Raw genomic sequence first — 26,263 nt, 5'->3', positions numbered from 1 at the left:
AGGGGAGAGGGAGGGAAAGGGAGACAGAAGGGAGAGAGAGACTGACTTTCTATTGTGGGGAAACTGGCTGCGAAAGAAAGGACAGAGAAAGGGAGGGAGAGGGAGGGATGGGGGAGAGAGAGAGAGAGGGAGGGAGGGAGAGGGAGCAAGAGGGAGGGGGACAAGGAGAGGGAGGGAAGGAGGGAGAGACTTTCTATTGTGGGGAAAGTGGCGAAGGAAGGGGAAGACGGGGACAGCTCTGTAGCCGTTCCTTTGGACAACCTGCAAGGAATCCCCAGTCCAAAATGGGACAAAATATGCTGCACCGGTGCACGGACGGGTGGGAAGATGAAGCAGAACATTCTGCAGCAGCTGCTGTTGTCTGTGCACCCTCTCTCTCCTCCAGATACACAAGAGTTTCCCTCCTTTCCCTCCACGCCCTTTCCCCCCTTGCTACCCTTTCACTCACCCGAGCTGTCGCTGCCGCCGCCTCGATCCGCCGTCCGATCCCAAACGCTGACAGATGCCGCGGAAGGCTGCGGGCTTCCTTTCTCCCTCGGAAGTAGCGAGGAGGAAGAAGCCGCAAGAAAAGCGGATCCCCCCTGGATGGACGCCGCTGTCCGAGGCCCCGCCGTAGCGACGGGGGGACGCTCGGAGGCAGAGCCCAGGGAGAAAGATCCCACAAAGAGATGCGGCCCCAGCAGCAGCAGGAGGAGGCTGAAGGGACGGAGCAGAAACAGGCGCGTTGCTGGCATGGTGCTTGGGATTTCACACGCCCGGCGTTGATGCTGAGCAGTGATCATAACAACCACCCCAAACATTACCACCACCACCACCATCATCATCGCCATGAAGCAGTTGCAGGCAGCGCCATGCCCGGCAGGCGGGAAGGGAGCGGGCGCCTCAGAGGAGCACAACCGCGGGCGCGCCCAAAGTTCCCCGGGTCAGCGGCGAAGCGGCCGGCCCCCGGGACGGCATGGTCGAGCGGGGCGGACGCGGCTCCGGCAGTGGCCGCTCGCGGTGGCGCGGAGCCTGAAAGTAAAAGCGCCCGCAAGGGCAGGCTCCACCTCGCGGCTGCTGACATCACACCCTGCCGAGGCTGCTCTCTTTCTCCTCAAGCGGCCGTCCCGCTCCCCTCCGCCCCTGCAGGCTGCTCCTCGGGGCATCCCCGAGTCGGGACTCGGTCCTATCTAGGGAGGGGCTGGGAACGGGCCATCGGGTAGAGAAGAGGGTAAGAGAGGAGCGCGCGAGGAGCCCAAAGGCGCGAGTCGAGACCCGAAGCGCGAGGGAGACCCTGGCGCGCCTGTTTTGAGAGGCCCGGAGGGAAGGTGTCAAGCGTGAAGTTTGCTGCCCGACTCAGATAACCAGAAAAGTGCCTGTTTGTAGGCGTGTGTGTGTGTGTGCGCGCGCGCGCGCGCGCGCGCATTCACACATCGCCGCTCTCTGCGGGAAGAATAATCCTTGAGGACTAGAAACCTGTCGGTCGTTTTGCTTCGTTCAGATGAACTAATGCCCAACAATGGATTTTTACCCTTTCCCTTTTCTCCCACACATAGACCGAGGCAACCAAATTGTGACTTGTGGGCTGTGGAGATTCTTAAATTAGAGCAGAGATTTTGGCTAGGAATATGAAAAGTGGAGCTATCAGAAATTTGGGTGCCTCTTGCATAGCTACAAACATCTCTTTGGTTATTTTCAAGAGTATCAATGCATCCCCCCCCCCCCATTTCCTACCTCTGTAATTCAAAACTATGCCATTTTATTTTCAAGCAATGGTGAAAGTACTATAAGTGATATGAAAAAAATAAAAAAGGCATCTCGTTGGTTTTTATTGAGGTAAGTGACTATGTAAAAACTAAAAACCTCAAAGAATTTCTGGCTGAACAAACACAATTTTTTTTTCAGAGATATGATGATGGTCTAGGATTATATTCAAAATCCCAGAAACAAAAAATGAATGCATTTACAAACTGCAACACTTGCATAAAAGCAAGTTAGTTTTGGGAAAAGTTTTTAAACATTGGTCTGATCTTCATCAAATGCACACTCTTTAATCCAGGAATAATAAATCATATTTATTTCTCTGAACAGTTATTTATCATCTGGTTTCTCTCATCACTTCAACATTGTTCTATTGTCTGCCTAACATTCACAAAACCGTGACTTAAAGATTGAAGCAGAGAAAAGAGAGGGAAAGGGTATGTGTGGTATTCATGCCAGGGGGTAGGAAAGAAAGGAGTAATGTGGATGTATTAATTATGGATAAATTAATGCAGAAAAGAATTTAAAACATGAAAACAGCAAGATAACCATTTTAGCAAAAACCAATGATTTGGAAAATGAACCTGTAAGTGGTCAGCAAAATAATACCTGCAAGCATTCATGCATCCATGATCCTAAAATGATATTCAACATAACAAAAGTAGAATGAGACTAAATTTGGAATCTCGTGAGATGAAAAACACCACATTTTGCAAGATTCTTGAAGGGAAATTACCAATGATTCAGCATTAGGACTATTATGTGAGATTATATTAGATGAGAAAGTGATTGATGCTACATTAAGATAAAGCCAATCTGCATTAATACATATTTTCTCAAAATTAAAATCATGTTGTGGAAGATAGCCAATACTTTCCATTCACTTCCCACTGATCACATCCTTCTTCTATCCTTGCAATGTGAATTCTTACCGAGAAGTATTGATGTGGATTTAAACTCATTGCAACAGCAATTTGATATAACATTAAAGACAATCACTTGCAAAGAAAAAAACCAGGCATAAATAATCGATGTTTGCAGCTTGTACCATTGCATTATCCTCAAAATATCCCACTGTAATATTTACTACTAAAAATGTTCTTAGTTTGTGCATACCGGTAGTTAGGAGGCTGGGATACTTTTATCCTTGATTCTTTCTTTTTATTTTTCCCATTTACTCTCCTCACTGCTACAGAAATTATCATGCGTATCCTTATTTTTCAGCTTTGAAAGAATTTATTTATTCATTCATTACATCTGTATAAACCATCAACATGTACAGTATAAGAATTATCTGTGATTCCTTCCGCAGTTGTAATTTCTGCATGAATTTAATGCAATTCCACACTAACAGTAACAATTGTGTTCAGTTGTGCTGCTGTTGGCTTACACCATTTCCATCCCGCTCTTTTTATCTCCAGAATTTTATTTCCCTTTCAATTTTATCCTTATGGTGGACTTATAAAGTGAGATATATACAGGTAGTCCTTCATTGAGCCAAGAATTTATGTTGCTAAGTGAGAAATTTGTTACGTGAGTTTTGCCCCATTTTATGACTTTTCATGTCACATTTGTTAAGAGAATCACTGCAGTTGTTAAAATTAGTAACGGTTATTAAATGAATTGGGCTTCCTGATTGGCTATTTGTCAGAATGTCGCAAAAGATGATCACATGACCCCAGGGCACCCCAGTTGCCAATCATCCAAATGTAAACCACGTGACCATGGAGCTGCTGCAATGGTCATAAGTATGAAAAATGGTCATAAGTCACTTTTTTCAGTGCTGTTGTAACTTCAAACGGTTACTAAATAAACTGCTACAAGTCGAGAATTACTTGTACTGAGATATAAGAGGGCTTTCGAGACTGGATGAGGTCCTTAATCAAATTGTCTTCCAGGCTCAACATGCCACAATGTTGGCTATGCATTACAGACTATGCAGCTGTCAAAGCCAAGATCTCAGTTATGGAATAAAATCAACTGTTCTTAAGTTTATTTTTCACGGGTAGAATCTGACACAAGAAATCACATTTTCAATAGAAGGAAATGAAGCAGCCAGCAATAAAAAGAGTGCTTTGGCTTTTCTGCATTTTTTTTCTTTCCTTTTTATATCTTGTCCCATATTTGATGTTCTCATTCCTTTCAGTTCTTTGCACAAGTAGGATAACCTGAATGCCTTAAATGTAATATTCTAAAGCCTGTAGTCATCACGCTTGAATTAGCAGGGTAATTCCTACATAAGGTTTAGGTATTGCATTCCTTCCTTCTGTCATAAACATTTTATTTTTGTGCCTCACGTACTGTGAAAAAGCAGCATTAACTTTCTTTAGGATCTAAGATGAAGGAAAAAAACAATTTTCACTCTCTCATTCTTTCATTCTATCACTCACACACACACACACACACAAATCCATACATAATTATCTTGCCATTTTGAGAAACCTTAAATGTTAAATCAAAATTACATATTTCTTCTTTCTCGGTCACAGAAACATACATAACCTAGTTTTGGTGATTAACAAGCATCAAATGCTTTTAATTATACAATTACCCATTTATCCAAATATGGAACAACAGATCATCAAACCAAGCAGTTCAAAGGAGCTCTTTAGACCATCAAGCTCAGCCATCTGGTTTGCTGTACAAATCTAAATTAAAGCATTCCTCACCATGGGCTATTAATCCTCTGCTTGATCATATTTAGAGAAATGAAATATACTTCTTAAAGTAATTGATTCCACTTCCATTCCACACTTATTTTTATTGCTGAGAAGTAGTTTGCCTTGTTTGCGTTGCACATTTCAAGCATTAGTATGTAAACAACAAAAAACAGGAATGTTATAAGCTATTTCCCCCCCTGGTTTTTCATTGCTTTAATAGGCCCCAATATAGTCAGCAGCCTACTTTTTTCTGCTGTATACACATACATTCTAATCTGAAGTCCTCACATATAATGGATTAACCCAGTGATTAATTTATTTAATAAGATCTTTTTAAAAAACCGAAAGAAATTAATTCAGTAAATAAAATTTAACATTTAGAAAATGAAATTTCAGAAATTAGAATCTGAACTTTAACTCCAGAAGAAATTGTAGAAATATTTGCATCCTTTGTAAAAAAAAAAAAAAATAATTGGCAAGAATTTGGTTTTTTCAAGCACAAAGTAAATGTGGATATATTTCACTTATGACAAAAATTTGAAAAGGATTAGCAGGACATCTTTTTTTTTCATAGAACATAAAACCAAATCATAGTTCTCTCAGGTTGTACTGTGCAGTCAAATAAGAAGTGCCATTTGCTATTTGTTTTAGCAACAATACTTATTATTAATCAAATAAAATAAAGGCAGAAAATAATGGAAAGAGATTGAGACAGCAAAAACAAAAAAGGGGAAATAGATAATGGTAAGTTTTGAAAACCTGGTATGTAAAGCTCTTAGATATATTATACTTAACAGTAGAATTATTGACTTTTATTACAAATTGTAAGTAAAAGAAAGGGAAAGAGAAATGAATAAGTAGCTTTTAATCTTTGTATAAATATGACAATTTATTAACCTTGAGGACTCTTACTACAAAACAAAACATGTTTCCATAGTGTTTCTAATTACTCAGAAATCAAATCTGGCAATGTTACTTTACTGGCATCAGATGCCAAGTCGCTTTACCAAGCGCATAAATTCTTGTCTCGATGCTTTTTCAAAAGGCAACTGGACTGATTTTTTTTCCCCCTGAGGAAGAGGACATTTCGTTTCTCATCCACTGGGCTCAATTGTGATCGTGACTGTCTCTACGGCATCCTGGGCAAGTCCTAGAAGGCATGGAAGTCTGAAGACTAAAGTGCAATTTAAGTTCTACGTCACAGCTAATTGTTTGTGCCTAACTTTTGAAATATAAATAAGGAAGCATCAGTATGAGTTTAAAGTATTGTTCAGGACAACTGCAAGATTCAGAAAAGTTTGATCCAATTCCAGCGAAGGTAGAAAACTTCTCTGTTCCACCCATAGTAAACACTTGCATTGATTGTCCATAATAGCTTTTCTCTCTTTATATTCTGTAACTCAGAATTCTTCTGTTCTTTGACCTCTTCATTAAGTTTTAGATTGCTCATCAATCCCCAAATATTTATTACATGAAAATAAACACTATTTTGATTAACAGTACTACAAATAGTAATATTAACAATAAAACCAATGGATAGTCCCATTGATCTTTGGCGCTCAATACCAACTACTTTGGAGAAGCTTGGGGTAATTCTAGATTTCAGAAGGACCTGCCTGAGGAATTGAATTTGTTCTCTAGCAAATACAGGTACCGTCGGTGTTACAAAACCACATTCTATTTTAGATTGATAGTTATTGCACAAAAATATCCGATGCCCTGGAATGAAAACCCAAACCCTCTTTTTTTTTTTTTAGACCGAGCAGGTTTTGAACTTGCCTGCCGCTCCTTCCCCCTAACTCCCCTTAATTGGAAGTTTCAGCATTCATTAAGATCAGTTGTGAAAAGGGAAAGCCTTTTAATCAGGTGGTATGTCTGTACTCAGCCTTTAATTGGCTGGTAAAGTGAATGGCACATAGCTCTCTCATTGGAACTGATGGACCAACTCTTCTCGGGTGATAAAAGAGGAATGATGGTAACGATCTCGGGAAGCAAAATCTGTATTCTCTTCAGTGAGTTGAGTGGTCTCCATGCCAACTGTTGCAAAGGTCGGTGTGACAACAAATCGCTCCTCCGGGGATGGCCTTCCCCTACAAAACAAAAGAACACAAAAACCTTCAGATGCCCCATTGTTTCCCAATAGATCTGCAGCTGCACTCTGAACTATGTAAATAAAACAAAGAAAGAAGAATGCATTCTGCGAAGCACCCCAAAACTCAACTCCAGAAAGGAATGCCAGCCTTTTTTCTTATGGCTCTCGCATTTGGCTGGAATTCTTTCTTACGCAACGGCTATTCTAAAAACATGCAAGTCAAAACTTTTTCTTTTCCACACATATTTACTTCTTCTCATTTATTGCCAAGTACTTTAGCTGCTCTGATCCATGCAATTAGAAGGTGGAGGTTTGTTCCTGTTACAATGTGTGCTTTATGGCAAAGGACCAACCTCTTAACATGATGCCTGCCACTTCCAAACATTCCTTGTTAGCAGGCAACTGTCCTGAGAAAAAAAGTGAGAGAGGGGAAAAAATGTAAAGCTCAGAAAGCTTATTGTGCACAATCTCCACAATAACCTCCATCTAATACAAATCCTGTTCTGAATAGAAATGTTAAATACACATGTGTAGACTTCCATATTTCTCTTTGATTTTCGAAGTCTATATTGTTTTTAATTTGACTTCTTCACACCTTAATAGTTTGATCTTCTGTTTCACTTCTTTTCTATTCTTTTAGAATAGTTAGTGTTTTGTTAATTCCCTATTAAATGAAACATTTTTGGGGTGGGGGGGAAACTGGCATAATGTTTAGTTACATTCACACATGTCTGACAGTAAAACAGCATTTTCCTTACTATACATCACTTGGTAGAACACAAAAAAAGCTGTAATTAGCCATGAAATCTACTTCAAAAGTTTAAAATGACACACATTCACATGTGGTCCTTAGACAATTTGTTTTAATAATATTAAACAAACACAGCTGCTGGAAACCTTCTTTCACTTGTCCCATTCCCCAAGTAATGCCATAGTAAGATAGTAATGTTTTCCTGGGTGTTCTCATATCACCAGCCATAGTCACCCATGGCTCAGTTTTGAGTGAAGAAAGCACTCCAGCTAAAGACTCAATGGGATGTCTCTAAACTAACTGCAGAAACCAAATTAACTCAGGATCTTTTTTACAGTTTGCTTTGAGTTAATATTCAGTAGTAAGGTGCTTCCATTTTGTTTTGTTTTTTAATGGGAAAATGGTTCACAAATGTTATAAGTAAGTAAGTAAATAAGCAAGTAAGTAAGTAAATAAGCAAGTAAGTAAATAAATAAATAGACCCCAATCCAATGCAAGCACATATAGATAAAATTAGGGATGGGTAAGGTAGGATAAGTTGTTCATTATCAATGTTCTGGGTTCATATTCAGGCAATGATTGTCCAGGGAACATATAGCTGCTCTATAGCTAAGAACTATATTTTTATAACCACAATACATTCTATTGTCATTTGGATGCTTACCTCCCGCATATATACACTTTCTGAAAGGGGAGATACCTAGTTTTCTATTTATGTATTGGTTCAACTTCTTGAGATACTTGGGTAATTAATAAGAAATCTCTTATTTATTCTTTGTAAACAATTAGTTGACTATAAATGCCTTAAAATATAGTTTCAGGACATACAAGAAACACACAATTAGTAGGATGATTATAGGCACTAGAAAATAACGCTTTAACATGTGAGGAGATAAGTGAATTGGCCGATGTCTCCAAAATGTTTTTAATATCTCTATAAAGCTACTGGAAGAAATAATAGAAAAGTGTGAGCCAAATGGTTATCCATACGTAGGTGATCTCTCGGTGTTCTTTTAAATTTACTTCCCTTGGGAAATTGTACAACTTTCCGGTGGAATAAAGTTTGTGTTGCATGAGAAGGAACAATGATGGAGCTTTGTAGCTGCTCAGAGTTGGCTTACATTGACCTACAAAATAAGTATGCAATTTAAGAGTTCTTCTGAATTCTAGTTTAATGGAGGGCTCTCAAGGGGTACCAGAAGCCTAGAGTGATTTTTTACCTTGGTTCAGTTATCCTCCATTTCTGTCACCCAGACCAGATTATTCTAGTGTGGCAGTGTCTTTAAAGATGATCTGGAACTTCAACTGATATGGCAGTCTGATTATTTGGTAGGATCACAGCAATCAGAACATGAGCACCTCTGTTGCGCTACTAGTAGTCCTCAATATACAACTATTCCATTTAGTGACCATTCAAAGTTACAACAGCAATGAAAAAAAGTGTGACTATTTTTCACACTTACAACCACTGCAGCATCCCCATGGTCACGTGATAAAAATTCAGATGCTTGGCCACTGGCCTGCATTTATGACAATTGGATTCTTTGGCAATCTTCTGATAAGCAAAGTCAATGGGGAAGTCAGATTGACTTAACAATTGTGTTACCAGGTTAACAACTGCAGTGATTCACTTAACAACTGTGGCAAAGAAGGTCATAAAATGGGCAAAATTCACTTAACAACTGACTTGCTTAGCTATGGAAATTTTGGGGCTCAATTGTGGTCATAAGTTGAGGACTACCTGCAACAAGTACTGTCCTGCACTAGACTTCTGAGCTCAGTGTAATGTTCAGTCCTTTAAACCAGGAGCCATAAGTTATTGGGTTTTTTTAAGTTTACAAAATTTACAAAATTCACAGAGAAAACAAATATGGAAATATGGAGAGTCTCAATAGGAGCAAGGTGCATCCAATAGGTCTTAGCATGTATCTAGTTAGTTCAGAAATGGCTTTAGCTGTTAAATAAGTGCATTAAGGGTTCACTAGGTGCTTTTATAGGACCAGAAAGCAAGACAAAAAGTCACAGTGCTGAACTTCAGTGATATGGTCCAGGGGCAGTCAAAGGGTTGTCAGTTTGCTACCCCTGACTAAATCATATATGGCTGAGCTGTTGAGAAGACAGCTTTTACTAATATTGCTTCATTTCTCTTTTGACAGTAACAGCTGAAGCCCTGCTCCAATGCCAGACTGACTCTGAAGGCACTGCCAAGGGATGACCCATGTTAGTTGTTGCTGACATAAGGCCCAAGAGATGAAGGCATTTTGAAGAAGTATTATGATCTTCCTTCCTTCCTTCCTTCCTTCCTTCCTTCCTTCCTTCCTTCCTTCCTTCCTTCCTTCCTTCCTCCCTCCCTCCCTCCCTCCCTCCCTCCCTCCCTCCCTCCCCTCTTTCTTTCTTTCTTTCTTTCTTTCTTTCTTTCTTTCTTTCTTTCTTTCTTTCTTTCTTTCTTTCTTTCTTAATCTTTTAAAGGAGTTTTAGAGCTAGGAATAGTTAATACTCAGTGTTCAATATTTTAGTAGTGCTTAGTAATAGGATTTTGAACCATACTCAATCACACATTTAATTTTTAGCTTATTTAGTAATGTTCCAAAATTTTTGTGGCTCAAACTTATTATTTCATAATTGAAAGTGAGTCCTGTAATTCACTAAGTGGGGTATTTTTTTACACAAGGACTTTAAACTACTATAGGTATTTTATTTTTCATTACAAAATTATTTGTGACTATCTAAAATCATGATTATCAGGGACTGATCCTAATTTCCATTAGACTCAACATCAGTTGTTTATCAGTTTTTCTTAGTCACCAAGACCAACCTGCAGGCATTAAGCAAAAGGAGTTTAATCCACTTGAAAAGGCTGAAATTAGCTGCCACACCTGTAGAAAAATGAAACAAATGCAGATGATTACAATTGTGCAAAATGTTAAAGAATTGTGCTAGGCAAAACATATTAGCACAGGAAAAAATTCTCTCTTCAAAGTATAAAAGCAGCTGTATATTTTGGAGAATTTGGACATCTGTTTTGTCCAAAGGGAACATCTCTGAAGGGAAGAATTACAAAATCAAGAGTCCTTCTTTAAGCCTTAACAATTAAAGTTAGTTTGAGCAAGTTCAAACATGTAACCATAATAGAAATGTAATTCTCTTTTAAAACTAAGTTTAATTAAACAATGCAGGATCTAAATATTATCTATATTAGGAGACTTTTTAACTTTTTCTCCATGATGCAATGCTATGTTTCTAAAGTTGAGAAAGGTTTAACCTTTATTTTGAATTGCAATGTTGAACAGCTGGAATAAATTTTTAGTATAATTCATTATACCTGCATAGAAAGCAGCAAAAAATAAAATTAATTGTCCCCAAATATTTTTTTAAAAGCCTTTAAAGATTCTGCTGTCAAATATTGTTTGCAAGCTAGCTGAAGCTGAAAAATGGAATCATTGTCAACACTTCTATTCACACCACTGCACTTGTAATTTATGGGGGACAAAATTAAGACTGATAGCTTTAGTTTGGTGATTCTTCAGGACTAGTGTCAGTTTTTATAAAAGACAGCCACTGAGGTTGTAACTGGAAAAATGGAAAAGATCCACAATCTTTTCAGGTGAAATGTGATCTTCCAACCTGCTGGTATTATACTGTGAATTCATGATACTTTTTCTAATCTGCAGTGCAGTAATTAATTTATATTAATATAAAAAGTATTCTAGAAATATTTATTTCTGGGCTGTTGGTTTGAGTTCCGAGCTTGGCAAAATTTGGTTGCAAGTGTTTTGTCACCCTTCAAGGAGACATTGTCAGTGCACTTTGAATTCAGAAAAATCTTGAATCAAGAAAAAGCTTGAATCAAGGGTGACAAAACATTTGCAACTAAATTTCGCCAAGCTCAGAGCTCAAACCAACAGCCCAACTACCCACCTGAGCTACTAATATTCAAACACATATTTAATTCTCTTTACTTTATATTTCAGTTTTTAACAGCCACCTCATTTTTAAAAACAGTTTATTGTCCTAAAACCAAATTGACAATGAAGAATAGGCAACTTCATTTTGATCTGTTCAAGCTTTATTCTACGTTCATTGAGTATTTGTAGGCTTAATTTTTACCATCATCAACGATTCGGAATAAGACAAATTTATAAGTGGAAGTAAAGACTTTAAAGGACTTAAATTTATCTAGCAAGTGAGATGAGAAGAAGGTCAAAGAATATGCAGGAAAAATCAAAAGAAGATGGAGAAGCAAGAGCCAGAACTTTGAGAAAATATATATATTTACCAGGTGGTAATCCTGGACTCACTTTGCCAATGTAGAAATACAAAATAATTGCTAGTCCCAAATTAATGAGAGTATAAATCCATTGAATAATGAACATAATCACTAATGAAACTATTGCCTGTAGGAAAGATGATATTTATGATTAAGTTGCGATATATTACATTTTGCTGTTTTTGTTATTAGAATGATAATTTCTGTGGGGAAAAAAGGTAAGAACTTTACATTCAAAGGTAGATAAGATGTCTTAGCATCTTCTATTTCTTGCCTCATTATTGGCAAGATTTCAAAGAATTTTTTATGCAAAAAAAATGAATTTAAAAATTATATAAGTGATTGGGTGAGTAAGCCTTGGGGACGTGAAATCTTTAACATCAGAGGCTATATATCTTTTAGAACCAATTCCTGTGAATTTGAACTTGTTATTAGCCTGTTTGAATTTCCAGAGTTGAACCATATGGGAAAGACAGCATCAGCTATCATATTTAATCTGTTTTATTTTGTGGACAGGAATGTAAAGATATGAAGCCAACAATGTTGCAACAGACTAAGGGTGCATTTAATCCAACTGATTCCAGAACTGACCAGCAGATGCTTCTTGGAAACATATCCTGCCAATTATGAAGATATTAGCTGTCACTCCTAGTAATTGGTATTTAGATGCAGAATGTTTCTAAAGATGAAATGTATAGATAGTTATTAAAAGTTAAATGCTATTGACAGAGTCCTCCATTATTTACCCACAGTACAATAATCATTTTAAGTTTTAGCATTTTAATGATGTTAAGATATCTCAACTGATAGCCATAGTCAATGCCAAGAAAATTAATCAAGTTACCCACAATCTGTGGTTATACATATGAACCTTTTCATCTTGACTTTTACATTCAATCATGATGCATCTCATCCAATCAATGGATAGACTTCTGATCTTAGTTATGCTTATGAAATGTATGCTTAGTTAGCCACACTATCTGGAATCATGTATGTTGCAATCCCAGATGCACAGGCAACATGAAATTAGAGAGATCTAGGACAGGCAACTTAATTTTCTAGTTTAAATTAATCAACTAGGTTACATCAGCTTCCTGATGTGAAGCATTGCACCATGTTGTGACTTATCCTAATTCTAGTTTTTTTTCTTTTTCACACTTTCCTAATCTAGGTTAGGAAAACAAACTGCTCCCATTTTTTCAGCTATGTGCCTCCTATCTAGAAACCCTAAATTTCTATGGAGATTCTCAGTTATCCAGGTCATGGTTGTCCCAAAGATGCTTTTTCAAGGGGCAACTGGACTTTCTGGTTTTTCTTTCAAGATCAGAGCTGAAGAAGCTTCTTGGATGAGAAGCAAAACATCTTCAAAGAAAAAACAGAAAGTCCAGTTGGCTCTTGAAAAAGCATGTTTGAATCTGGAAACCCTGTTTCTTTTTTATTATTATTATTTTATACTACTTTGGATTCAGAGGCAAAAAGATGTTTTGGAGCATGCGGAGTTGCAGATTTAGTACCTGTCTATAAGTCCTTAAAGACGATTCTTATAATCACCTGACTCTCTCCATAGTGGTTACAGACTCCTCAGAAAATATGTGTTCGTTTTGGTTAGGTTTGAAGAATTGCTCTGAAGCATCCTTTTATCTTTGAATCCAAAGAGCTGTTAAGTTCTATTCTATGGATAATGGTTTGAAGTCTACTACTGGATGAACAGTAATATTTATAACTTCTTGCCTACCATGTTACAAAGAGTTTTGCAATATTAGAAGGTGACTCACACCAAAAAGGGAAACCCGATGATCACAAAGCTTGGAATAGAAAGAAACTGGTATTTTCTGAATTTCTAATTCTTGTCTTTGTTGTTTTAGATTTAAATCTGCAGAATAAGAGAGAAAGGAAAGCTTTCAACAAATTATAAGATGGATACATTCAAAAGCAACATTTGTGTACTTCTAAAAGAAATCAAAATCCACTAGGGACTGAATACTTTGCCTGAATCAACAATAACCCAAAAAATCCATTCTACTTGTAATTGGGCACAATTTTACCTTCGATTCCCTTTTAGAAATTAAGAGTTGAAGAATTAAAACTCCTAGTTCCAAGTCACCCAACCCACTTATCTCTTTCAGAAAATCCTGCAGATCTGACTTTCTCCCTTTTCTAATCGGCAAAAAATCTGTGTGTCATGTATTCTGCTTTAAAAGAAACAGGGTTCATGAAGATTTGGGGAGGTGGCTCTGGAGAATAGTGTTCTATAGCTGCAAGCAAACATTTAGGCACTCCTGGTCAAATTGTATGTTCCTCAGTAAACAAAGACAGATACAACATTCCACAATATAGCAATAGCACTTATATAGATAGTGCTTTATAGCCTTATCTAAGTGGTTTACAGAGTTAGCATATTGCCCCCAACAATCTGGGTCCTCATTTTATCAACCTTGGAAGAATGGAAGGCTGAGTCAACCTTGAGCCTGGTGAGATTTGAACTGCCAAATTGCAGGCAGCTGGCAGTCAGCAGAAGTAGCCTGCAGTACTGCACTCTAACCACTGCACCACTGTGGCTCATGGCTTAATATGAAATTAAACGTGACATCTTTCTGCATATTGAGATGCACATTACTTTGTAATTCTCCCTTTGGAAATATTTCCAAATGTTTCCTGTAGTCAGCTATGAGTCTCTCAGTTCTTGCTTTTAGAATTTATTCCCACTTTTCCTTACAGAACTCTTCTAACTCGATGTTTTGATTAGGAGATATTTCACTTAACATAGTTACTGGGTGAAATTCTGCAAGCAAACTTCTGCCTATGCAGTAGTTCATCTCTTTCTATCCCCCTTGATAATCAGCTTCAGACAGGGAAGAAAATATGGAGCATATTTTGAAGAAATATAGAGGACCTCTTCTAGCTCTACTAATGAAAGAAATTCTAGCAATGGAAATACCCTAACTGGATTTCACCCAGAGAATGCCGCATGCCTCAGATTCTTTTTATACAATTCTATGCATGTTTCAGATATATATAAAAAACATCCAGCTATGCAATATAATAAATTCCATTTTAACTCAGAATTGTTTGGTGTAGAATACTACAGCCATTTGTTCTTACACACTTTGAATTAATGTTCTGAGTATTAACATTTGGAATGTATTGCCACCCATGTAAAGATTAAACATAAATGCATCTCACATTGCTGTATGGATGAGAGATGCATCTGTAGAGCACTGGAAAAAAGACAGTAAGCAATACATTATCTCGTAGTGAATTAACTCTGGGCCACTTTTCCATTGGCAAATTAAATCAGAACAGTCTCTGTGCTCAGTTGTAAAAAAACAACAACAGTTTGTCACAAGGGATAACAGCCTGAACACATATAAATGATCACTTCCCTTACTTAGAAAAGCAAATGAGCATTTTTCATTTTCAAATACATAACAATTTAATGCGCTCCAAATCTTCTTACCCTCCATCTGTGGACTGGAGGCTTTTTGCATTTCATCCAAATGTTGGTCTCCATCTTCCTCCTTCTGATTGTTTTCTCTAATAACAGATGGAGATGCATCATTTCCATCCACGTCTTGGCAATTTGGCTGTGAAAAATGCTGCACATTTTTGACACTGGATCTTAGGGAATCATTGCAACGCTCCTGAATATGAGCAATGTTGTTCTCAAGAGCCAAACAAAAGCTGTCTTCTAATGTTTGCTTGGCTGCCTTCTTTTGCTTTCTCTGCTTGATCACTTGGACGGCATCCACATTGTTTTCTTTTAGTTCAAGATCAATGCCTGGATCTTGACTGACAGGCTTAAAAAGATGGTTCATATCTTTGGTGAATTCCAGCAAAGTTCCATCTGACCTGCGCTCATCTGTTCCATTTGATCCGTAACAAGTCGATTTGCTGAGTATTAAAGGTTGAGAGCAACTTAGCACAGCCCTGGCATCCGCTTGCCGCATCCTTTTGGAGTTCTGCTTAAGATTGTAGCTCATGGAGACTGAGAAATAGGAATAATCCACAGCAATATATGTAAGCATGAAGTTGATTGTAACTATTGAAGCAAGAACATTCACTTGGCCAATGAAAATGAAAGCCATGGTGATGAGGCTTGTTAAGCAGATTGCAGCTATTGGAGTTTTGTTCGGCCCTTTCTGCATTAAGAACAAAGATCTAATCACATATGTTACATATGGACAATAATCTGTCATAAAATATTTCTGGATAACATTTAAATCATATATATATGTATGTGTGCCTCTCTCTCTCTCTCTCTCTGTGTGTGTGTGTGTGTGTGTGTGTGTGTGTGTAAATAAATTTGTTTTCTGAGGTTCTCGCGGGTATTTGTATGTGGATCTTTGGTTATTCGGGTTTTCTCCCGCGTAAGATTGGAAGTATCTAGGCAACGTTTCGATGAAGTCTCATTCATCATCTTCAGGCTTGTGTCTTCGGCTCTGTGCTTCTCAGTCATATGTATATATGACATTAAGATGATTGAGTGGGTTCAGAGCTATTTCTCAAGAAAAGCACTCTACTCCTCCACTCACCCTAGAATTCCCTATCCATCCAGGCTCAAAATTTTGGGCCTGGACAATCTAGAATTGCACCGCCTGCGGTCTGATCTGAGCATAGTACACAGAATTGTCTGTTACAATGTCTTACCTGTCAATGACTTCTTCAGCCTCAATCACAACAATACACAGGCAAACAATTGATACAAACTCAAGGTAAACCGCTCCAAACCCGATTGCAGAAAATACAACTTCAGCAACAGAGTGGTCAATGCCTGGAACACCCTACCTGACTCCATTGTTACAACCTCAACCCCTCACAGCTTCAACCTCAAACTGTCTACTGTGGACCTCACCCCATTCTTAAGAGGTCCTTAAAGGGGGCGTGCATAAGCGCACCAACATGCCTACCATCCCTGTCTTACTGTCCCCATTTATCTCTATTTACTTCCTTTGTTCATATTTATGTTCATACCTATACTTGTTATCTTGTACATGTTTGACAAACAAACGAATAAATAAATAAATCTGCTTGACTGGGATGTCCTCAGATAAATCCTTATCTAAGGAAGGACAACACAATGAGTTTGCTGATTGCCCTCCTGAAGAACCATGTGCCGAACAGAACTGACAGCAGCAGTGACTGTTGCTTCCTTTGACTCTTTGGATCCAGATTACAACATTAATGATATTCCCGAATAGCCTGCATTTTGTTTCAGGATAATTAGTATTTTGGGTCTTAGAAGAAAATTAAGAGCTCCCTATACAAAAGTCTTTGCAGACTTTTGAACATCAGCAACAAACTCATCTTGTATCCACTGAGCCATGAATGTAAATTTGGTAACAATTTTCTGACAAGTGACCTTTACGATTGCTTTGGTAATAACTTTTTACTCTATCCTTTGAACTTTTACTTCACCAGAATATAATGAATTCTGGATTGTGCCTTGAACATTTCTGTTGTACCATCAATGGTGAATAATTTGATAATTCAACCTTATTTGGATATTTATTCATATTTGTTTGTTTATCCATTCATTCATTCAATTTCTGTAGCCACCCATCTCGATCAATGGCTAAAAAAAATAGTCTGAAGTTTATTGCGCACCTGAAATAGGGCAGGATTGTTACAAGGCTTAGTGTGAAAAGGAGATGAGAGAGGGGTGCTTGCAAGTCAAAGGGTCATTATATCTACTTCTGTTAATGGGAAACCATAGTTGCCATTTACAGTATGAACTAAACTGAGCCACGCTAAAAAAAAAGTTTTTTATGTAAGACATTACTAATGTTTATTGATATCACACACTTTAAACAATATATTTAACTTATATTTGAAGACCAGAAGTTCTGGAAAAAAGATTGACTCTGCAAAGCAACGACATTCAGTAAAAGATCCTGGGAAAATATTACACAAAGAAGACAGTGTACGGCATCACAGTAGCTTGTTTGTTTTAAAAATTGAACAGAGATGTGCTGAATGGTATTAGCAGTGTGGAATGAAAGTCCATTCTAAATAAACTTCATGATTTGGAAATGTTTTTCAATATAATATCACAGCCTTTCTTATTCAGAATGACCAAAGGTCTAAATAATGCTTATTAGACAGCTGCTAAGGGAAATCTATCATGGATGACAGAATATCTGTACACAGAAAATAAACAGAAAATGCCTTCCTTGTTTACTAACTTCATGTCCAAGAAATGCAAGAAGAGGTATCACTTTTTCTTGAGCAATGCACTGAAGGATTCGGGGTGCTCCGTAGAGACCTCCCATACAAGATGCCAAGGATGAAATGTACAAACCAAGTAAGAATAAGAAGCCCACCAAGGATACCTAAGAAAAAGAGAGAGCAAAACAAATTTCTTGATTAATGGAAGACACATTTAATAAAAATCACTGTGGTTTACATGGATTATTGATATAATACAATGACTGAAAATATGAATCAGATAATCTGGTGCCCAAATCTCATCAACCATTAGTAGAAGCATAATATCCTTATATCAAATTGGGCCATCAGTCCATCTAGTTTAATACAGCACTGTCTACATTGATGATTGGTTAATTTTCTAGAGTTTTAGTCTGGATGTGTTCCCAGCCCTATCTTGAGATGATGAGTATTAAACTTGAGATAATCTGAACAGGAAGCAAAACCTACACTCACTAGCACTAATGATGGTACCTATTGGTAATTGGGTAATGAAACATCTGTAAGCAAACAAGCAGGCTTAGAGAAATTCAAGTACTCCAGAGTTCAGCCTTGAGCTACATATATTATCTTCTTTAGTCTGAATGCAAAGATACTGAACTAGAGCCCTTTCCTTAGTAGATTTCTCTCAGTCTCATTCCTCATCAGAAATAGGGAAGTGACCGCATGTTTTACAATGCTGGTATAAAGATTGTTCAGATAATGCATGTACAAAACTTGAAGAACTGTATTTAAAAAAAATGTCCTAATCAGCCACAAACCAGTGAGAAGCACTTTGCTGCAAGAAAAGATTGGTATTCTGTTGGTATTCTGTCCCTAATTAACAACACAAAAGAATATGCTTTAATTTGCTTTGCCCAGAGTAAAGCAATCCAATGGGAAAAGCTTAATTTAGCAGCAATTTCAGAAGAAACATGTACACCTTTACAGAAAAATAAAGGGAATAGCAGATATTTTATTTCATTTACATACCTGAACAGAGTTGCAGTCCAGGAAAATGTACTTATACAATTTCACATAGAGTAAATTTGGATAATATACCTTAATTAAATAACATGTTTTTCTATGACATGTTTCAAATGAGATCCTCCAGCAAATAATTTTGGACAGCAATCTAAAGAGGCAGTTACTTCTGGACCACTTCAGTGGGGCATGCAAATTGAATAATGGATTTTTGCCTTTACTTCCCTAATTTAAACCTACAAGATTTTTTCCCCTTAAAACAACAAAATCTAAGACTTTACAGTCCCATACTTTTAGCTGGTTGTAAATCTTATTGAGTTCATTGGGTGTTAATGCTAAGTAAGTGCACAAGTTTGCAGTGTTATCAAGATATTGTTTCCAGCTCTTGGCACCTTTGATTATAATCTTTCTAGGTAATTTGTGTGTGTTAACAAATAAAGCCTAATACACTACTCCCTCTTTCTCCTCCTATTCTGTTTTATCAGATCATTATTGAAGGCTTCACCTTGGCATCCTATTCTACATGATTAATTTTTCCTCCTAGACAGTAACGCCACAAATCCTGATGCAAAGGAAAGTAGGTTATGTGGAATAATGTCTGTTAGTTCAAAATAGCTAACACCAATCGTATTTGCCCTATTTTCCAGGGATGGTAAATTTGCCTTCAGTCTCTAGCTACAAATCTGTACTGAAAATGATTATACCAACCATAATTAGGAATGCCAAAACAGTAACTGAAAATTGTGGGCTATACTAACCTCTGAAGTTTTACTCAGAGGTAATAATCACTATGCTCTACACTACAGGACTTTAGTTGGTAAGTATTATAGCTAAATTTTGTTTCTGGTTAGGACAGCAGTCTGCAACAGAAGGGAGGAGTACTGGAAGTCATATAAGAGGTCAGAATTCATCAAATCCCACCAAACCAAGCCAACTTTATTTTTAAAAAAATAAAAAGTGTGTCACTAACACATACAAAGTACAGAGAAGAAGTGACGATAGGTGGGGAATATATGGAAAAGAATCAAATAGAAGTAATTTGAAAATGGCATGGTACTTTTTTGGTGCATTCGAAAATACTATGACTAGACCATGCTTTGTACATAATTGAAATGGCCTTATTCAAAGTGTTATGACATTCCACTCACACTTTTTGGGGAAAATGCCTTTTGCATTGAGACAGTCAAAAGTATATTTGCAGGTACAACTCCTAATGTATAGTGCTCACAATTCTTCACTATTGCAACTTAATCATATATTCCTTTCTTTATCTCTGGATCAGGCTGAAGGTAAACCCTGAAACTGAGCTGGTGTGGATATTTATGTTGCCACCAGAGTTTTTCCCTGACCAATAAGTCCATCAAAAGGAGGGGTCCTTTTAGATTTATGACTCCTGCTGGAACAGCAGGTAAGAACTGTTGCCAGAGGGCCTATCACCAACTCTTCTTGGTACATCAGCAGCAACCTACCTGGGGCTCTATAATAATTATTTTAACACTATCTCTTGAACTACTGTACTGTAATAAACTCTTTTTGGCTCTATCACTAAAGACAATTAGAAAACTACAGTTGATCCAAAATGCAGCAACACACAAACTCATGGCTATTACTGTTGGGAGCGAATAGCATTGCTTTTCTGCATTGGCTGCCAATTGATTTTTCAAGTACAATTCAAAAAGCTAGTTTAGTTTGTTTTTCTGCCTACAATATTGCCATCAGTACTTTACCTGACCAATTCGATTAAGTAAAGGGAAGTTTCTATTGATCCCATATTTTGGAGATATCTGGAGAGCTAAAACAAAGGAGGGGCTGGTTTTTTATTCCGTAGAAGAGTTTCCTCATTATGATTAAGCTTGCTTCCCCTTGCTAATATTTCAGAAAATTGTAAAGATCAAGTTATTAAGTACATCCTTCTCCTGGTTTTGTTAAGCTATTTATATTCTCTTTTTTATGGTCTGTATATTTTGGGGGGTGGGGTTGTTTCACTGTTTATGATTGCATTGATTTTTATCTGGTTTTATACTGCCTGTAAGTCACCAATAGTAGTGGGGTAGAAATGGGATTAATAAATAAATAAATAAATATCCAAATTGCATTTGAAAATAAAAGTCTCCCTAACAATAATGACATACATATCCTAATGTATTAATGTCTAGGTTTTGGGAGGGCGGAGCTGGCGTCGCGACGATATGGCATGCGATCTTGGAGGTCTGAGATCGCTGCCGATATCTTTGCTCCTGGACGGTCCTATCGGATCTAAACCATCCCGAAGAGACGGTGAAAGTGAAGAGCGCATCCTGTCGATCCCAGGGATACCGCAAAGTCCCTGGTAGATCCAGGAGAAGCTCTTCTTGCCAGCGGCAAAGAGGCAGCCATTAAAGCTGCTGAAGTTGGGACAGCTCCGAAACGGAAGAGAATAGAAAGAGAGAGTGTGCCGGTTTGGTGAGAACTTTTTTTTTATTCTAAGATCTGAAAGGACACCCTAAGGAAAAGAAAGAATCTGTAAAAGTTTTGACAGAAGTGATTAAGCGGCGATTTTAAACAGGAATATCAAAGTAATGGGTTTTTTTCCCTCATTGCTGGATTTTCTATACACGATCTTGTATTTTGAAACTGGACTGTTTTTTTCGTTTACATCTATTTTTTTCCTCTTTTTTGATTTTGTAATATTTTAGGCTAGAGGCTCCCTTTAGTTATTTCTTTTTTAAAAAAATATCTTTTTCTTTTTTTTAATTAATTCTTATTATATCTTGCTCGGAAAAGGAGAGGGAAAGTGAGAGCAAAGAAACTTTGTAACACTGCCAACTAGAGGCTTGAAAATATTCTATTTCCCTGTGACCAGACAAAGCTGAGAAAGAAACAACTGAGACTCTCTTTCAAGGACATCGCTATTTGATAAGATAGAGGGAAGAGCATGGGAGAGTATTATTGCAGGTGCTCTTCTGGGTTTCTATCAACAGCTGGAGTCTGGTGTTGAAACCTAGGGGGAAAAACGGTGATAAGTTTTTGGAGAAGAGAGCTATAATAAGAGCCTTGGATAATTAAACAAAGTGTAGTGTGCCCTTTTTACTTTTTCTAAGTTGTGCTATCCCTCCTCACCAGCTTTATTGTATTTCATTTTATCTTTTTTTTTCTTGTAATAACTATATGAGTTTTTGGCTTTCTTGGAGCTTGTCTTTGTTTTTTGTTTTTTTCTTTGGAAGTCCAATCTCTAGGTTTGCTTTTTATTTTAAAGGGAAAGCCTTAAAAGCCTTTTTTTTTTTCCTTTCCTGGTATTTTTGTTTTTTCATCTACCTTTCTGGTTTATTCTCATGCACTCTTTTCTATTTGAGACCTTTCAATTGGATTAAGGTGTTGAAGAACCTGAAGAATTTTTCCTTTTCCTTTTTTTTTCTTAAGCCTTTTTATTCATCTAACTATTGATTGGATTAAGGTATACAAGAACCTGAAGAAATTTTGTCCTTCCTTTTTTTTTCTTTTTTCTTTTAATCATTATTATTGGGCTTCTTTTTTCTACTATTTTTATTTTGAACTATAATTGGTTACTTCACAATTGGATTAAGGTTTAGAAGAACCTGAAGATTTTGAATTGCTTAAAATGAGTAGGAAATTTACAGCTCCTGGTTCTTCAACTTCTACTTCTTCCTCTCCACCATCCGGAGGACAACGTTCAATACAGACAATGTTAAAGCAAGAAAAAGAACAAGAAAAAGTGACTGCAGATGATTATGCAAGGAATTCAAAATATTCAAGCAAGATCAGAGAATATTGAAAAGAGAATAGAGAACATTGAACAAAGAACAGAGAACATTGAACAAAGAACAGAGAACATTGAACAAAGAACAGGGAAAACCAATGAAAAAGTGGAGAACATCCAACAAATGATGTTTAAGTATGATGAGAGATTCCAAAAAATTAAAGAAGAAGATAAACAAAGAGACAAGAAGATTGGAGATATTAATAATAGATTAACGGTGATTGAACAAGATAAAAGTGGTATGTTGAGATGGGAGATGGATAGATCAGAATTCTATCTTAGATTCCAAAACGTAGAGGAAGAAAAGGGACAAAACCTAGCTGAGATAATGATAGAAATACTGGCTGAAGCTTTGGAAATAACTCAAGAGAAGATGATGGATGGAACAGATGAGGTTTATCGAGTTTTCACAAGATATGCGATGAGAAATAGCTTACCAAGAGAAGTTCACATTAGATTTATAAAGAAAGCCATTAAAATGCAAATATTGCAAGTGGCAAAAGAGAAAACATTGAAATATAAAGACAAGGATATTGTGGTCTTGAAACAAATACCCAGAAGAGTGAGAGAGATAAGAAGAGAATACCGATTCCTGACTAAAATGCTACTTAAAAAAGAGGTGAATTATAGATGGCTGATTCCAGAAGGTTTAATGTTCACATGGCAAGAACAGAGACATAGAATTAACTCAATTGAGAAAGCGGAACTATTTTATACAGAATTTTTTGGAGGGAAAGAGGAAGAGGCAGAAAAAGAGATCTCACTAATTGAATTCCAAGAGGACTGCCAAATGGCGACTGAAAAAGAAGGTGCAGTAGATGGAAAGGTGGAAGCCAAAGAACAACGTGAACTAAGATCTACGAGAGCTGCTAAACCTAACTATAAAATATAACCATGGAAGAGAAAAAATTGATTACAATTAATATAACTGGACTTAACTCAGCCGTTAAAAGAAGGAAAACCTTTCACAAATTAGAGAAATTAAAATTTGATATAATTTGTCTACAAGAAGTACATATTAAAAAACAATATGAACAATTGTTGGTACAGCCAAAATTAGGGAAAATATTTACTTCCTTGACACAATGTAAGAAAAGAGGAGTGGTTTTATATATTAAAGAGATCACCCCAGCATGATGGAAGAATACTAATGGTGGAAATAATGGACAATAATACGAAAACACTCCTGATTGCAATTTATGCTCCGAATGGCAAACAAGAAGAATTCTACAAAAAATAATCGAACTGGACTATGCTAATATAGTTATGATGGGAGATTTTAATGGAATTGTCGACAATAAATTGGACTATACAGCACAGAAAACAATAAAGCAAAACAGAAAGACTCTCCCTAAATCTTTTTTTAAAATGGTAGATGAAATAAACTTAAAAGATACATGGAGAGAAAGAAATGCTAAAACTAAACAATACACCTTCTATTCAAATAGACACTTATCATGGTCCGGAATAGATATGATATAGATGTCAACAGAATTAATAACTAATATTCAAGAAATAAATATTGAAACAAGTACTTGGGCAGATCACAATCCAATGACAATTAAATGGAAAGGACAAAAAAGAAGATCTAGATGGATGTTAAATAATACTATTTTAAAGGAAAAAGACTTCACACAGTGGATGGAGAAAGAATTGGCTTTTTCTTTAGAGAAAACAAAAAAGAAGATACATCAATTCAGAATGTATGGGATACAATGAAGGCATATGTTAGAGGCTTGATAATAGACTATACAAGGAAAAGGAATACTATGAAAAGACTAGCCTCTAAGGCCTTAGAGGATGAGCATAAAAGACTTGAAAAAGAGCTACAGAAAATGCCACAGAAAAAGGACATTAAGCTAAAAATGGATTAATTAACATAAAATGGGTCAAATAGAAAAAGAAGAATTAGCACAGAAAATTAGAGGTGCTAAACAGAACTACTTTGAAGACGCAAACAAACCAGGTAGATGGTTAGCATACAAATTGAGAAAGGAGAAAGAATCAAGGAAAATATTGCAATTAATAGATGATCAAGGCCAAGTTTGCCATGGTAGTAAAGAGAAGAAGGAAATCATTCGAGACTTCTATGGGAAATTATATGTGCAAGAGAATATTGATGAGGAAAGAGTTAAACATTACTTACAGAATGCTAATTTACCTCAGATACCTAAAGAGACTGAAAAAATGTTAGAAAGCAATATAACGATGATGGAGTTAACTGAAGCACTCAAGAAGCAAAATAATGGAAAGGCACCAGGCCCAGATGGACTTCCGGCAGAATTTTATAAAACATTACAAGAATCGTTGAATCTTCCATTGCTAGAAGTTATGAATGAAGTTATGTTAAAGAAGAAGATACCTAAATCATGGTCAGAAGCCTATATTACACTTATTCCAAAAGAGGAGGCCGACCCATTACAAATTAAGAACTATAGACCCATTTCTTTACTAAATGCAGATTATAAAATTTTTGCTTCAATATTGGCAGAAAGACTTAAAAAATATTTAAATAATTTTATCCATCCTGATCAAAATGGATTTCTGCCAAAGAGACAAATTAAAGATAATATGAGAGTAATCTTGGACACCTTGGAATACTACGAGGCACATCCTGAAAAACAAATGGCTCTGATATTTCTAGATGCACAGAAGGCATTTGATAATGTGAATTGGCGATTCATGTTATTACTGTTGGAACAGATGGGTTTTGCTAGAAAATTTATTCAAGCAATAGAAGCTATATATTATAAGCAGACGGCAAAGGTAATGATAGAGGGAGAATTGACAGACTCTATTAATATAAGAAAAGGAACAAGACAAGGGTGCCCACTATCACCTTTGTTGTTTGTGTTAACTTTGGAAGTGCTAAACAGAAATATTAGAGATTAAAAGAATATAAAAGGAATGAAAATCAAAAAGGAAGAATTTAAGCTGCAAGCATTTGCAGATGATCTGGTTTTCATCTTAGAAGACCCTTTAGAAACAGCATCAAAATTGATAGAAAAGATAGAGGCATATGGAAAGGTGGCTGGTTTGAAAATAAATAAAGATAAGACAAAGATCTTGACAAAAAATATGCTATTAAGACAAAAGGAAGAACTGGCAGACCTATTGAAAATTCAGGTCACGAATAAGATCAAGTACTTGGGGATATATTTGACAGCAAGATGTAGTACATTAAAAGAGAATAATTATATCAAACTTAAACAGCAGATAGCGCTAGATCTGGCGAAATGGGAAAGTTTACAACTGTCACTAATAGGGAGAATCTCAACAATCAAGATGAATATATTATCCAGAATTTTATATTTGTTTCAAACAATTCCAATTAGGCTTGGAAAAGATTACTTTGAAGATCTAAATAAAATTGTGTTGAAATATATATGGCAAGGTAAGAAAGCAAGAATAAAGTTAAAACTTTTGCAAGATGCTAGAATTAGAGGAGGATTTGGTTTGCCTAATTGGGAGTTGTACTATCAAGCTACAAATTTGATGTGGGTTAAGGAATGGATAACACTAAGAAACAGTAGATTGTTGACATTAGAAGAACATGATCTGTTGTTGGGGTGGCATGCTTTTTATGATATAAAGGAACTAAAACACAGGGGTATTTTAGAAGACATTATATACGGGAATCTCTGTGGTTAAACTGGGAGAAGATTAAAAGACAATGTTATTTGAAAATTCCAGTCTGGTTATCGCCTATTGAAGCATTTTCTTATCCTATAATATACAAAAAGGAACAAACAGTTAGATATAGTGAAATATTGAATGAAAAGGGTGAACTCAAATCTATACAAAAACTAGAGGAACAAGGTATAAAGAT

General features: G+C 36.6%; 2 protein-coding genes across 6 annotated transcripts in view; both read right to left on the bottom strand.

Moving 5' to 3' along the window:
* HEG1 (heart development protein with EGF like domains 1) overlaps nt 1–1,635 on the bottom strand; it is an 84,297-nt gene extending 82,662 nt beyond the window's left edge. For all 4 annotated transcript variants that reach the window (XM_087950189.1, XM_087950190.1, XM_087950191.1 and 1 more), the window contains exon 1: nt 449–1,635. In XM_087950189.1, coding sequence (XP_087806315.1) covers nt 449–830 — 382 coding nt within the window. In that variant the 5' untranslated portion in view covers nt 831–1,635. The remainder of the gene's footprint in view (nt 1–448) is intronic.
* A 2,846-nt stretch (nt 1,636–4,481) lies between these two features.
* The window catches only part of SLC12A8 (solute carrier family 12 member 8), a 72,702-nt gene continuing 50,920 nt past the window's right edge, over nt 4,482–26,263 (bottom strand). Inside the window, exons 9-14 of one of the 2 annotated variants that reach the window (XM_026665442.2) lie at nt 17,693–17,839; nt 14,968–15,649; nt 13,286–13,383; nt 11,520–11,637; nt 10,059–10,119; nt 4,482–6,490 (exon numbers count right to left, since the gene is read on the bottom strand). In XM_026665442.2, coding sequence (XP_026521227.2) covers nt 6,325–6,490; nt 10,059–10,119; nt 11,520–11,637; nt 13,286–13,383; nt 14,968–15,649; nt 17,693–17,839 — 1,272 coding nt within the window. In that variant the 3' untranslated portion in view covers nt 4,482–6,324. The remainder of the gene's footprint in view (nt 6,491–10,058; nt 10,120–11,519; nt 11,638–13,285; nt 13,384–14,967; nt 15,650–17,692; nt 17,840–26,263) is intronic. The other variant, XM_087950188.1, reaches the window with a different exon arrangement.

Source organism: Notechis scutatus, chromosome 1, assembly GCF_049901735.1.
Source record: "Notechis scutatus isolate UNSWTSFEM ecotype Mainland chromosome 1, rNotScu1.2, whole genome shotgun sequence".
Lineage (NCBI taxonomy): Eukaryota > Metazoa > Chordata > Lepidosauria > Squamata > Elapidae > Notechis > Notechis scutatus.
The sequence above is the reverse complement of the archived record's forward strand: the minus strand, read 5'-3'. Positions and strand labels throughout refer to the sequence as shown.